Source organism: Oncorhynchus tshawytscha, unplaced genomic scaffold (assembly GCF_018296145.1).
Source record: "Oncorhynchus tshawytscha isolate Ot180627B unplaced genomic scaffold, Otsh_v2.0 Un_scaffold_7045_pilon_pilon, whole genome shotgun sequence".
Classification (NCBI taxonomy): domain Eukaryota; kingdom Metazoa; phylum Chordata; class Actinopteri; order Salmoniformes; family Salmonidae; genus Oncorhynchus; species Oncorhynchus tshawytscha.
Genome location: NW_024609644.1, coordinates 40,916 through 57,742, shown reverse-complemented (window position 1 = coordinate 57,742; position 16,827 = coordinate 40,916). Strand labels below are relative to the sequence as shown.

At 40.3% G+C, this 16,827-nt stretch overlaps 1 protein-coding gene across 1 annotated transcript in view; it reads right to left on the bottom strand.

Annotated features, from left to right (window-relative positions):
• LOC112240931 (adhesion G protein-coupled receptor L1-like) overlaps positions 1-16,827 on the bottom strand; it is a gene marked incomplete at its 5' end in the record, with an annotated part of 59,586 nt that overhangs the window by 3,753 nt on the left and 39,006 nt on the right. Inside the window, one exon of the mRNA XM_042316606.1 lies at positions 13,056-13,178. Within this exon, the coding sequence (XP_042172540.1) occupies positions 13,056-13,178 (123 nt within the window). The remainder of the gene's footprint in view (positions 1-13,055; positions 13,179-16,827) is intronic.

Sequence of the window (16,827 nt, the reverse complement as noted above, 5' to 3'; positions counted from 1 at the left end):
GCAAATCCGTGTTAGACTGGGGTTCGGTGTGGATTTAATTTTTAATGCGTGGTATGATTTTAATCAAGACTTGTCGGCTGTTGCTATGGCGGTGGTGGAAGGGCTAATTAGACATTCTAATGAAGTACACTTCCTACTTCCTCTCCTCTCAGGGTTCTAAAAATGTCCCTACCGCTGCTGAGCCGGACCCCGTGGCCGTTAGGCTGCCTGACGCATTGTGCAGAGAGTGTTTAAAATATTAAACAGAGATGCTGTCTACAATTTCAGGCCTCTACTACGACACAACAGGCTGCTACTATAGTAACTCTCTACTGGCTGGCACACTCCCTCTCAGTCAGGCAGGGAGCACACAGATAGAGAGGAGGGAGCACAGAGCACAGACTACTTAAGACCTACAGTACTCTGGATAGCTCTACTACTTAAGACCTACAGTACTATATGAGTACTCTGGACAGCTCTACGATTTAAGACCCTACAGTATACTCTGGATGAGAGTACTCTGGATAGCTCTACTACTTAAGACCTACAGTATTATGAGAGTACTCTGGATAGCATCTCTACTTAAGACCTACAGTATTATGAGCGTACTCTGGACCTACAGCTACTCTGGACTTTACTACTTAAGACCTACAGTACTATGAGAGTACTCTGGATAGCTCTACTACTTAAGACCTACAGTATTATGAGAGTACTCTGGATAGTGCCTCTACTTAAGACCTACAGTATTAGTATTATGAGAGTACTCTGGATAGCTTTACTACTTAAGACCTACAGTATTATGAGATCTCTGGACTCTAAGACCTACAGTATTATGAGAGTACTCTGGATAGCGCTCTCTACTTAAGACCTACAGTATTATGAGAGTACTCTGGACTAGCTTTACTACTTAAGACCTACAGTACTATGAGAGTACTCTGGATAGCTCTACTACTTAAGACCTACAGTATTATGAGAGTACTCTGGATAGCTCTACTACTTAAGACCTACAGTATTATGAGAGTACTCTGGATAGCTCTACTACTTAAGACCTACAGTATTATGACCTAGAGTACTCTGGATAGCTCTACTACTTAAGACCTACAGTATTACTATGAGGATAGCTACTTGGTATAGCTCTGGACTACTTAAGACCTAGAGTACTATGAGAGTACTCTGGACAGCTCTACGATTTAAGACCTACAGTATTATGAGAGTACTCTGGATAGCATCTCTACTTAAGACCTACAGTATTATGAGAGTACTCTGGATAGCATCTCTACTTAAGACCTACTGTACCATGAGAGTACTCTGGATAGCTTTACTACTTAAGACCTACAGTATTATGAGAGTATGATGGATAGCTCTACTACTTAAGCCCTACAGTATTATGAGCATACTCTGGACAGCTCTACGACTTAAGACCTACAGTACTATGCGAGTACTCTGGATAGCTCTACTACTTAAGACCTACAGTATTATGAGAGTACTCTGGATAGTGCCTCTACTTAAGACCTACAGTATTATGAGAGTACTCTGGATAGCATCTCTACTTAAGACCTACTGTACCATGAGAGTACTCTGGATAGCGCCTCTACTTAAGACCTACAGTATTATGAGAGTACTCTGGATAGCTTTACTACTTAAGACCTACAGTATTATGAGAGTACTCTGGATAGCTCTACTACTTAAGACCTACAGTATTATGAGAGTACTCTGGATAGCTCTACCACTTAAGACCTACAGTATTATGAGAGTACTCTGGATAGCTCTACCAAGACCTTAAGACCTACAGTACTACTATGAGAGTACTCTGGATATCTCTACTACTTAAGACCTACAGTACTATGAGAGTACTCTGGATAGCTCTACCACTTAAGACCTACAGTACTATGAGAGTACTCTGGATAGCTCTACCACTTAAGACCTACAGTACTATGAGAGTACTCTGGATATCTCTACCACTTAAGACCTACAGTACTATGAGAGTACTCTGGATAGCTCTACCACTTAAGACCTACAGTATTATGAGAGTACTCTGGACAGCTCTACGACTTAAGACCTACAGTACTATGAGAGTACTCTGGATAGCTCTACTACGTAAGACCTACAGTAATATAAGAGTATGATGGATAGCTCTACTACTTAAGACCTACAGTATTATGAGAGTATGATGGATAGCTCTACTACTTAAGACCTACAGTACTATGAGAGTACTCTGGATAGCTCTACCACTTAAGACCTACAGTATTATGAGAGTATGATGGATAGCTCTACTACTTAAGACCTACAGTATTATGAGAGTACTCTGGATAGCTCTACTACTTAAGCCCTACAGTATTATGAGCGTACTCTGGACAGCTCTACGACTTAAGACCTACAGTCCTATGAGAGTACTCTGGATAGCTCTACTACTTAAGACCTACAGTATTATGAGAGTACTCTGGATAGCATCTCTACTTAAGACCTACTGTACCATGAGAGTACTCTGGATAGCGCCTCTACTTAAGACCTACAGTATTATGAGAGTACTCTGGATAGCTTTACTACTTAAGACCTACAGTATTATGAGAGTACTCTGGATAGCTCTACTACTTAAGACCTACAGTATTATGAGAGTACTCTTGATAGCTCTACTACTTAAGACCTACAGTATTATGAGAGTACTCAGGATAGCTCTACGACTTAAGACCTACAGTACTATGAGAGTACTCTGGATATCTCTACTACTTAAGACCTAGAGTACTATGAGAGTACTCTGGACAGCTCTACGACTTAAGACCTACAGTACTATGAGAGTACTCTGGATAGCTCTACCACTTAAGACCTACAGTACTATGAGAGTACTCTGGATATCTCTACTACTTAAGACCTACAGTACTATGAGAGTACTCTGGATAGCTCTACCACTTAAGACCTACACTATTATGAGAGTACTCTGGATAGCTCTACCACTTAAGACCTACAGTACTATGAGAGTACTCTGGATAGCTCTACCACTTAAGACCTACAGTACTATGAGAGTACTCTGGATAGCTCTACCACTTAAGACCTACAGTATTATGAGAGTACTCTGGATAGCTCTACTACTTAAGCCCTACAGTATTATGAGAGTACTCTTGATAGCTCTACAACTTAAGACCTACAGTACTATGAGAGTACTCTGGATAGCTCTACTACTTAAGACCTACAGTATTATGAGAGTACTCTGGATAGTGCCTCTACTTAAGACCTACAGTATTATGAGAGTACTCTGGATAGCATCTCTACTTAAGACCTACTGTACCATGAGAGTACTCTGGATAGCGCCTCTACTTAAGACCTACAGTATTATGAGAGTACTCTGGATAGCTTTACTACTTAAGACCTACAGTATTATGAGAGTACTCTGGATAGCTCTACTACTTAAGACCTACAGTATTATGAGAGTACTCTTGATAGCTCTACTACTTAAGACCTACAGTATTATGAGAGTACTCTGGATAGCTCTACTACTTAAGACCTACAGTATTATGAGAGTACTCAGGATAGCTCTACGACTTAAGACCTACAGTACTATGAGAGTACTCTGGATAGCTCTACTACTTAAGACCTACAGTACTATGAGAGTACTCTGGACAGCTCTACGATTTAAGACCTACAGTATTATGAGAGTACTCTGGATAGCATCTCTACTTAAGACCTACAGTATTATGAGAGTACTCTGGATAGCATCTCTACTTAAGACCTACTGTACCATGAGAGTACTCTGGATAGCTTTACTACTTAAGACCTACAGTATTATGAGAGTACTCTGGATAGCTCTCCTACTTAAGCCCTACAGTATTATGAGCGTACTCTGGACAGCTCTACGACTTAAGACCTACAGTACTATGAGAGTACTCTGGATAGCTCTACTACTTAAGACCTACAGTATTATGAGAGTACTCTGGATAGTGCCTCTACTTAAGACCTACAGTATTATGAGAGTACTCTGGATAGCATCTCTACTTAAGACCTACTGTACCATGAGAGTACTCTGGATAGCGCCTCTACTTAAGACCTACAGTATTATGAGAGTACTCTGGATAGCTTTACTACTTAAGACCTACAGTATTATGAGAGTACTCTGGATAGCTCTACTACTTAAGACCTACAGTACTATGAGAGTACTCTGGATAGCTCTACCACTTAAGACCTACAGTATTATGAGAGTACTCTGGATAGCTCTACCACTTAAGACCTACAGTACTATGAGAGTACTCTGGATATCTCTACTACTTAAGACCTACAGTACTATGAGAGTACTCTGGATAGCTCTACCACTTAAGACCTACAGTACTATGAGAGTACTCTGGATAGCTCTACCACTTAAGACCTACAGTACTATGAGAGTACTCTGGATATCTCTACCACTTAAGACCTACAGTACTATGAGAGTACTCTGGATAGCTCTACCACTTAAGACCTACAGTACTATGAGAGTACTCTGGATATCTCTACCACTTAAGACCTACAGTACTATGAGAGTACTCTGGATATCTCTACCACTTAAGACCTACAGTACTATGAGAGTACTCTGGATAGCTCTACCACTTAAGACCTACAGTACTATGAGAGTACTCTGGATATCTCTACCACTTAAGACCTACAGTACTATGAGAGTACTCTGGATATCTCTACCACTTAAGACCTACAGTACTATGATAGTACTCTGGATAGCTCTACCACTTAAGACCTACAGTACTATGAGAGTACTCTGGATATCTCTACTACTTAAGACCTACAGTACTATGAGAGTACTCTGGATAGCTCTACCACTTAAGACCTACAGTACTATGAGAGTACTCTGGATATCTCTACTACTTAAGACCTACAGTACTATGAGAGTACTCTGGATAGCTCTACCACTTAAGACCTACAGCATTATGAGAGTACTCTGGATAGCTCTACTACTTAAGACCTACAGTATTATGAGAGTACTCAGGATAGCTCTACGACTTAAGACCTACAGTACTATGAGAGTACTCTGGATATCTCTACTACTTAAGACCTAGAGTACTATGAGAGTACTCTGGACAGCTCTACGACTTAAGACCTACAGTACTATGAGAGTACTCTGGATAGCTCTACCACTTAAGACCTACAGTACTATGAGAGTACTCTGGATATCTCTACTACTTAAGACCTACAGTACTATGAGAGTACTCTGGATAGCTCTACCACTTAAGACCTACACTATTATGAGAGTACTCTGGATAGCTCTACCACTTAAGACCTACAGTACTATGAGAGTACTCTGGATAGCTCTACCACTTAAGACCTACAGTACTATGAGAGTACTCTGGATAGCTCTACCACTTAAGACCTACAGTATTATGAGAGTACTCTGGATAGCTCTACTACTTAAGCCCTACAGTATTATGAGCGTACTCTGGACAGCTCTACGACTTAAGACCTACAGTACTATGAGAGTACTCTGGATAGCTCTACTACTTAAGACCTACAGTATTATGAGAGTACTCTGGATAGTGCCTCTACTTAAGACCTACAGTATTATGAGAGTACTCTGGATAGCATCTCTACTTAAGACCTACTGTACCATGAGAGTACTCTGGATAGCGCCTCTACTTAAGACCTACAGTATTATGAGAGTACTCTGGATAGCTTTACTACTTAAGACCTACAGTATTATGAGAGTACTCTGGATAGCTCTACTACTTAAGACCTACAGTATTATGAGAGTACTCTTGATAGCTCTACTACTTAAGACCTACAGTATTATGAGAGTACTCTGGATAGCTCTACTACTTAAGACCTACAGTATTATGAGAGTACTCAGGATAGCTCTACGACTTAAGACCTACAGTACTATGAGAGTACTCTGGATATCTCTACTACTTAAGACCTAGAGTACTATGAGAGTACTCTGGACAGCTCTATGATTTAAGACCTACAGTATTATGAGAGTACTCTGGATAGCATCTCTACTTAAGACCTACAGTATTATGAGAGTACTCTGGATAGCATCTCTACTTAAGACCTACTGTACCATGAGAGTACTCTGGATAGCTTTACTACTTAAGACCTACAGTATTATGAGAGTATGATGGATAGCTCTACTACTTAAGCCCTACAGTATTATGAGCATACTCTGGACAGCTCTACGACTTAAGACCTACAGTACTATGCGAGTACTCTGGATAGCTCTACTACTTAAGACCTACAGTATTATGAGAGTACTCTGGATAGTGCCTCTACTTAAGACCTACAGTATTATGAGAGTACTCTGGATAGCATCTCTACTTAAGACCTACTGTACCATGAGAGTACTCTGGATAGCGCCTCTACTTAAGACCTACAGTATTATGAGAGTACTCTGGATAGCTTTACTACTTAAGACCTACAGTATTATGAGAGTACTCTGGATAGCTCTACTACTTAAGACCTACAGTATTATGAGAGTACTCTGGATAGCTCTACCACTTAAGACCTACAGTATTATGAGAGTACTCTGGATAGCTCTACCACTTAAGACCTACAGTACTATGAGAGTACTCTGGATAGCTCTACCACTTAAGACCTACAGTACTATGAGAGTACTCTGGATATCTCTACCACTTAAGACCTACAGTACTATGAGAGTACTCTGGATAGCTCTACCACTTAAGACCTACAGTACTATGAGAGTACTCTGGATATCTCTACTACTTAAGACCTACAGTACTATGAGAGTACTCTGGATAGCTCTACCACTTAAGACCTACAGTACTATGAGAGTACTCTGGATATCTCTACTACTTAAGACCTACAGTACTATGAGAGTACTCTGGATAGCTCTACCACTTAAGACCTACAGCATTATGAGAGTACTCTGGATAGCTCTACTACTTAAGACCTACAGTATTATGAGAGTACTCAGGATAGCTCTACGACTTAAGACCTACAGTACTATGAGAGTACTCTGGATATCTCTACTACTTAAGACCTAGAGTACTATGAGAGTACTCTGGACAGCTCTACGACTTAAGACCTACAGTACTATGAGAGTACTCTGGATAGCTCTACCACTTAAGACCTACAGTACTATGAGAGTACTCTGGATATCTCTACTACTTAAGACCTACAGTACTATGAGAGTACTCTGGATAGCTCTACCACTTAAGACCTACACTATTATGAGAGTACTCTGGATAGCTCTACCACTTAAGACCTACAGTACTATGAGAGTACTCTGGATAGCTCTACCACTTAAGACCTACAGTACTATGAGAGTACTCTGGATAGCTCTACCACTTAAGACCTACAGTATTATGAGAGTACTCTGGATAGCTCTACTACTTAAGCCCTACAGTATTATGAGCGTACTCTGGACAGCTCTACGACTTAAGACCTACAGTACTATGCGAGTACTCTGGATAGCTCTACTACTTAAGACCTACAGTATTATGAGAGTACTCTGGATAGTGCCTCTACTTAAGACCTACAGTATTATGAGAGTACTCTGGATAGCATCTCTACTTAAGACCTACTGTACCATGAGAGTACTCTGGATAGCGCCTCTACTTAAGACCTACAGTATTATGAGAGTACTCTGGATAGCTTTACTACTTAAGACCTACAGTATTATGAGAGTACTCTGGATAGCTCTACTACTTTTAAGACCTACAGTATTATGAGAGTACTCTTGATAGCTCTACAACTTAAGACCTACAGTACTATGAGAGTACTCTGGATAGCTCTACTACTTAAGACCTACAGTATTATGAGAGTACTCAGGATAGCTCTACGACTTAAGACCTACAGTACTATGAGAGTACTCTGGATATCTCTACTACTTAAGACCTAGAGTACTATGAGAGTACTCTGGACAGCTCTATGATTTAAGACCTACAGTATTATGAGAGTACTCTGGATAGCATCTCTACTTAAGACCTACAGTATTATGAGAGTACTCTGGATAGCATCTCTACTTAAGACCTACTGTACCATGAGAGTACTCTGGATAGCTTTACTACTTAAGACCTACAGTATTATGAGAGTATGATGGATAGCTCTACTACTTAAGCCCTACAGTATTATGAGCATACTCTGGACAGCTCTACGACTTAAGACCTACAGTACTATGCGAGTACTCTGGATAGCTCTACTACTTAAGACCTACAGTATTATGAGAGTACTCTGGATAGTGCCTCTACTTAAGACCTACAGTATTATGAGAGTACTCTGGATAGCATCTCTACTTAAGACCTACTGTACCATGAGAGTACTCTGGATAGCGCCTCTACTTAAGACCTACAGTATTATGAGAGTACTCTGGATAGCTTTACTACTTAAGACCTACAGTATTATGAGAGTACTCTGGATAGCTCTACTACTTAAGACCTACAGTATTATGAGAGTACTCTGGATAGCTCTACCACTTAAGACCTACAGTATTATGAGAGTACTCTGGATAGCTCTACCACTTAAGACCTACAGTACTATGAGAGTACTCTGGATAGCTCTACCACTTAAGACCTACAGTACTATGAGAGTACTCTGGATATCTCTACCACTTAAGACCTACAGTACTATGAGAGTACTCTGGATAGCTCTACCACTTAAGACCTACAGTATTATGAGAGTACTCTGGACAGCTCTACGACTTAAGACCTACAGTACTATGAGAGTACTCTGGATAGCTCTACTACGTAAGACCTACAGTAATATGAGAGTATGATGGATAGCTCTACTACTTAAGACCTACAGTATTATGAGAGTATGATGGATAGCTCTACTACTTAAGACCTACAGTATTATGAGAGTACTCTGGATAGCTCTACTACTTAAGCCCTACAGTATTATGAGCGTACTCTGGACAGCTCTACGACTTAAGACCTACAGTATTATGAGAGTACTCTGGATAGCTTTACTACTTAAGACCTACAGTATTATGAGAGTACTCTGGATAGCTCTACTACTTAAGCCCTACAGTATTATGAGCATACTCTGGACAGCTCTACGACTTAAGACCTACAGTCCTATGAGAGTACTCTGGATAGCTCTACTACTTAAGACCTACAGTATTATGAGAGTACTCTGGATAGCATCTCTACTTAAGACCTACTGTACCATGAGAGTACTCTGGATAGCGCCTCTACTTAAGACCTACAGTATTATGAGAGTACTCTGGATAGCTTTACTACTTAAGACATACAGTATTATGAGAGTACTCTGGATAGCTCTACTACTTAAGACCTACAGTATTATGAGAGTACTCTTGATAGCTCTACTACTTAAGACCTACAGCATTATGAGAGTACTCTGGATAGCTCTACTACTTAAGACCTACAGTATTATGAGAGTACTCAGGATAGCTCTACGACTTAAGACCTACAGTACTATGAGAGTACTCTGGATATCTCTACTACTTAAGACCTAGAGTACTATGAGAGTACTCTGGACAGCTCTACGACTTAAGACCTACAGTACTATGAGAGTACTCTGGATAGCTCTACCACTTAAGACCTACAGTACTATGAGAGTACTCTGGATATCTCTACTACTTAAAACCTACAGTACTATGAGAGTACTCTGGATAGCTCTACCACTTAAGACCTACACTATTATGAGAGTACTCTGGATAGCTCTACCACTTAAGACCTACAGTACTATGAGAGTACTCTGGATAGCTCTACCACTTAAGACCTACAGTACTATGAGAGTACTCTGGATAGCTCTACCACTTAAGACCTACAGTATTATGAGAGTACTCTGGACAGCTCTACAGCTTAAGACCTACAGTACTATGAGAGTACTCTGGATAGCTCTACTACTTAAGACCTACAGTAATATGAGAGTATGATGGATAGCTCTACTACTTAAGATCTACAGTATTATGAGAGTATGATGGATAGCTCTACTACTTAAGACCTACAGTATTATGAGAGTATGATGGATAGCTCTACTACTTAAGACCTACAGTATTATGAGAGTATGATGGATAGCTCTACCACTTAAGACCTACAGTACTATGAGAGTACTCTGGATAGCTCTACTACTTAAGACATACAGTATTATGAGAGTATGATGGATAGCTCTACCACTTAAGACCTACAGTACTATGAGAGTACTCTGGACAGCTCTACGACTTAAGACCTACAGTACTATGAGAGTATGATGGATAGCTCTACTACTTAAGACCTACAGTATTATGAGAGTATGATGGATAGCTCTACTACTTAAGACCTACAGTACTATGAGAGTACTCTGGACAGCTCTACGACTTAAGACCTACAGTACTATGAGAGTATGATGGATAGCTCTACTACTTAAGACCTACAGTACTATGAGAGTACTCTGGATAGCTCTACTACTTAAGACCTACAGTACTATGAGAGTACTCTGGATAGCTCTACTACTTAAGACCTACAGTACTATGAGAGTACTCTGGACAGCTCTACCACTTAAGACCTACAGTACTATGAGAGTACTCTGGACAGCTCTACCACTTAAGACCTACAGTATTATGAGAGTACTCTGGACAGCTCTACCACTTAAGACCTACAGTATTATGAGAGTACTCTGGACAGCTCTACCACTTAAGACCTACAGTATTATGAGAGTACTCTGGATAGTGCCTCTACTTAAGACCTACAGTACTATGAGAGTACTCTGGACAGCTCTACCACTTAAGACCTACAGTATTATGAGAGTACTCTGGACAGCTCTACCACTTAAGACCTACAGTATTATGAGAGTATGATGGATAGCTGTACTGTAAGAATAGGGAATTCAAAGTAGGACTACTAACTAAGGGCTACTGCCAGAAGATCTATCTAGTATACTACAATTGAAGTTGGAAGTTTACATACACCTTAGCTAAATACACGTAAACTCAGTTTTTCACAATTCCTGACATTTAATTGTAGTAAAAATTCCCTGTATTAGGTCAGTTAGAATCACCACCTTATTTTAAGAATGTGAAATGTCAGAATAATAGTAGAGAGAATGATTTATTTCAGGTTCTATTTCTTTCATCACATTCCCATTGGGTCAGAAGTTTACATACACTCAGTTAGTATTTGGTAGCATTGCCTTTAAATTGTTTAACTTGGTTCAAAAGTTTTGGGTAGCCTTCCACAACCTTCCCACAATAAGTTGGGTGAATTTTGGCCCAATCCTCTTGACAGAGCTGGTGTAACTGAGTCAGGTTTGTAGGCCTCCTTGCTCGCACACGCTTTTCAGGTCTGCCCACACATTTTCTATAGGGTAGAGGTCAGGGCTTTGTGATGACCACTACAATACCTTGACTTTTTTGTCCTTAAGCCATTTTGCCACAACTTTGGAAGTATGCTTGAGGTCATTGTCATTTGGAGACCCATTTGCGACCAAGCTTTAGCTTCCTGACTGATGTCTTGAGATGTTACTTCAATTTATCCACATCATTTTCCTACCTCATGATGCCATCTATTTTGTGAAGTGCACCAGTCCCTCCTGCAGCAAAGCACACCCACAACATGATGCTGCCACCCCCGTGCTTCACGGTTGGGATGGTATTCTTTGGCTTGCAAGCCTCCCCCTTTTTCTTCCAAACATAACGATGGTCATTATGGCCAAACAGTTATATTTTTGTTTCATCAGACCAGAGGACATTTCTCCAAAAAGTACAATCTTCGTCCCCATGTGCAGTTGCAAACCGTAGTCTGGCTGTTTTTATGGCGGTTTTGGAGCAGTGGCTTCTTCCTTGCTGGGCGGCCTTTCAGGTTATGGTGGTTACTCAAATTATGTCAATTTTAACTTTATCTAATTAGCCTACCAGAAGCTACCAGAAGCTTCTAAAGCCGTGACATAATTTTCTGGAAAGTTCCAAGTTGTTTAAAGGCACAGTCAACTTAGTGTATGTAAACTTCTGACCCACTGGAATTGTGATACAGTGAATTATAAGTTAAATAATCTGTTTGTAAACAATTGTTGGAAAAATTACTTGTGTCATGCACATTTCCAAAACTAGTTTTGTTAACAAGAAATTTAAGGAGTGGTTGAAAATGAATTTTAATAACTCCAACCTAAGTGTATGTAAACTTCCGACTTCAACAGTATATACACTGAGTGTACAAAACATTAAGGACACATTCCTAATATTGAGTTCCAAACCGATGCGCCTGGCACCTACTACCATACCCTGTTCAAAGGCACTTAAATGTGTTGTCTTGCCCATTCACCCTCTGAATGGCACACATACATAATCAATGTCTCAATTGTCTCAAGGATTAAAATTCCTTCCTTAACCTGTCTCTTGCCATTCATCTACACTGATTGAAGTGGATTTAACATATGACATCAATAAGGGATCATAGCTTTCACCTGGATTCATCAGGTCAGTCTTTGTCATGGAAAGAGCAGGTGTTCTTAATGTTTTGTACACTCAGTGTGTTTCTAGTATCTAAGTCTTACAATCAAAATGCTCCATAAACCCGAACAACTCAGATACATGAATCTGAATGGAGTCCACTGTCCCAATCACTCTAGCCACCGCTGTCTGCTGCTGTTCTCAGTGAATTATCACAGCATTACAACTGTATGTGACACATTTACTCTGGGGAGAGTCTGAGAAGGGAAGCTGTCCCCAAGATTTCTCCTTCAGTCACAGATGAAGCTTTACTTCTAATCAATTTCTGCTTCTTCATATCAACAAGGCAGGATTAGAGACCTGGCCAGATGGCTAGGCAGTTGGCACGGCTCTCTCTCTCTCTACTGCTGAATCCGTCTGACAGATACATACACTCACCGCCAGTGAAACAGACACACATTTTTTTCCATCCTCCACACACAATGAGGCATAAAAAGACTAACAAACAGAAAAATATTTAGATGCAAAAAATAAGAAAATATATTTGCATAAAATGCAGAAGCACACGCACTACGAACGTACACACACACACACGCACGCAGGCACGCACGCACACACACACACACACACACACACACACACACACACACACACACACACACACACACACACACACACACACACACACACACACACACACACACACACACACACACACACACACACACACACACACACACACACACACAAACTAAGGTTTACTTACCGGTGGAGTTGAAGACCCCAGGAGAAGGGGGAGTGAAGCTCTCAGCCAGTAGGGTGTTGTAGGGAGAGGTGCCGGTACGGGTCTGTAACACTGGGTTGGTCAGGAGGTGGTTTCCCATGGTGGCTAAGAGAAAGAGACAAAACATCATAAACATATGAGAGTACAATCCACCTGTGTGTAATCAAGTCTCCGTATAAATGCACCTGCACTGTGATAGTCTCAGAGGTCCGTTAAAAGCGCAGAGAGCATCATGAAGAACAAGGAACACACCAGGCAGGTCCGAGATACTGTTGGGAGAAGTTTAAAGCCGGATTTGGATACAAAAAGATTTCCCAAGCTTTAAACATCCCAAGGAGCACTGTGCAAGCGATAATATTGAAATGGAAGGAGTATCAGACCACTGCAAATCTACCAAGACCTGGCCGTCCCTCTAAACTTTCAGCTCATACAAGGAGAAGACTGATCAGAGATGCAGCCAAGAGGCCCATGATCACTCTGGATGAACTGCAGAGATCTACAGGTGGGAGACTCTGTCCATAGGACAACAATCAGTCGTATATTGCACAAATCTGGCCTTTATGGAAGAGTGGCAAGAAGAAAGCAATTTCTTAAAGATATCCATAAAAAGTGTCATTTAAAGTTTGCCACAAGCCACCTGGGAGACACACCAAACATGTGGAAGAAGGTGCTCTGGTCAGATGAAACCAAAATTGAACTTTTTGGCAACAATGCAAAACGTTATGTTTGGCGTAAAAGCAACACAGCTCATCACCCTGAATACACATCCCCACTGTCAAACATGGTGGTGGCAGCATCATGGTTTGGGCCTGCTTTTCTTCAGCAGGGACAGGGAAGATGGTTCAAATTGATGGGAAGATGGATGGAGCCAAATACAGGACCATTCTGGAAGAAAACCTGATGGAGTCTGCAAAAGACCTGAGACTGGGACGGAGATTTGTCTTCCAACAAGACAATGATCCAAAACATAAAGCAAAATCTACAATGGAATGGTTCAAAAATAAACATATCCAGGTGTTAGAATGGCCAAGTCAAAGTCCAGACCTGAATCCAATCGAGAATCTGTGGAAAGAACTGAAAACTGCTGTTCACAAATGCTCTCCATCCAACCTCACTGAGCTCGAGCTGTTTTGCAAGGAGGAATGGGAAAAATTTCAGTCTCTCGATGTGCAAAACTGATAGAGACATACCCCAAGCGACTTACAGCTGTAATCGCAGCAAAAGGTGGCGCTACAAAGTATTAACTTAAGGGGGCTGAATAATTTTGCACGCCCAATTTTTCAGTTTTTGATTTGTCAAAAAAGTTTGAAATATCCAATAAATGTCGTTCCACTTCATGAGTGTGTCCCACTTGTTGTTGATTATTCACAAAAAAATACAGTTTTATATCTTTATGTTTGAAGCCTGAAATGTGGCAAAAGGTCGCAAAGTTCAAGGGGGCCGAATACTTTCGCAAGGCACTGTATATACTTTACCATAAATATATACTTTACCATAAACATCTACTTTACCATAACCATCAACTTTACCATAAATATATACTTTACCATAACCATCAACTTTACCATAAATATATACTTTACCATAAATATATACTTTACCATAAATATATACTTTACCATAACCATCAACTTTACCATAAATACCTACTTTACCATAAATACCTACTTTACCATAAATACCTACTTTACCATAATCATCGACTTTACCATAAATATATACTTTACCATAAACATCTACTTGACCATAACCATCGACTTTACCATAACCATCTACTTGACCATAACCATCGACTTTACCATAAACTTCGACATTACCATAAATACCTACTTTACCATAAATACCTACTTTACCATAATCATCGACTTTACCATAAATATATACTTTACCATAACCATCTACTTTACCATAAACATATTTTTGGGTTTGTTTTGGTATATTAACAACATTTTATATGAGAAAACAAAAATATAACAGACAATATAATTAGAGACTGTATAAATGTCATAACAATGCCTCAAAATATAATACATAATGAATATTATACATAATACATAATTAACATTATACATAGTAATACAGGCCATTGACAGTTTATTCAAAAATATGTTAAATTCCTATTCATATCGATATGTATGTCACAGTAATGTTCTACAGAGTAATGTATTTTACAGTACACCCCTGAATGTGTTTACCTTGCTATTGTAACCTTTGAGTAAAATACATTTCCTGCGGAAAGGTGCTGTTTGCAGGCAGCATTGCCATTTGGAATATTGTTCTGTATCTTACCACGTAGTCGAAGGGGGAATACTAATGCATATCATTACGTAGTCAGAGAGTGCAGTCATTGAAACACAGTTCATTTCACAGTGAAATGCGAATGCCACCTTTAGACAAATATAATTCAAAGAAATGGAACATTGAGAATGTTCTATAATGCCCATGTATGGCTTCAGCCCCAGGCGGTCGAATAGAAATGCCATGAAATTAAAAATGGGACAGCATGACGGAGAGTGGTCTAAGGCGAAGTGCAACCATCAGGTCTCAACCAAACCATTTATCACAGAGACAATGAGAAAGACAGAAATTCACAGAGAGAATTTCACACTAAAACACTCACATTCTTTCATTTCTTTGTTAGTTCGTTCACCCATCAACTCCCTCATTCACTCACTCTCCAATTCTTTCTCCTGCTCTCTACCTCACGCATACACTCTTTTATCCCCTCTCTCATTCTCTCTCTCTCTCTCTCTCTCTCTCTCTCTCTTGTCCCTGTCTCTCTCCACACCAAATTACTCAGGACTAGCTGTCCAGAAACACCTGGAAAGAATATCCTGTCGACAATTTAAAAACAACAACTTTTAAGTGTTGGAGAGAGAAAGTAGGGCAGGCACTGGGAATCTGGGAAGCTTCATTCAGAGAGGAGGAAGCCTCATCACGCCTTGTCTCCTGGACAGATCACTATTGTCTGAAGAGAAACAAGTTGATAAAGAAGTTAAGTGGGGAAATCAAAGAGATAAGATATGCCAGCGATAACAACGAAGACAGCGGCTCTCGCCGAGATTCGTCCCATTTAATTATTGCTCCATGATAGCGTCTCTCCTTCTCTTTATTTCTCGCTCTCTCGTTCTTTCTCTCTGTCTCTCGAATGGCGCGGCCATCTTTCGCTTTTTGCCAACAATGACAAACTTTTCTCAAACGCTTGGGAAAAGAAAGGACTTCGCACTTGGCAGCGCCTTTGTTTAGCGTTTCTCCCTCTAGCTCTATCCCTCCTCTATCCGTCCTTCACCTACCCCTCCTCCTCTCTTTATCCCAGCTTCCTCTGTCCTTCACTTCCTCCTTCCTCTTTCCCTATAAACTGAGTATACAAAACATTAAGAACACCTGCTCTTTCCATGACAGACTGACCAGGTGAATCCAGGTGAAAGCTTATTGATGTCACTTGTTAAATCCACTTCAATCAGTGTAGATGAAGGAGAGGAGACAGGTTAAAGATGAAGGAGACGAGACAGGTTAAAGATGAAGGAGAGGAGACAGGTTAAAGATGAAGGAGAGGAGACAGGTTAAAGATGAAGGAGAGGAGACAGGTTAAAGATGAAGGAGAGGAGACAGGTTAAAGATGAAGGAGACGAGACAGGTTAAAGATGAAGGAGAGGAGACAGGTTAAAGATGAAGGAGAGGAGACAGGTTAAAGATGAAGGAGAGGAGACAGGTTAAAGATGAAGGAGAGGAGACAGGTTAAAGATGAAGGAGA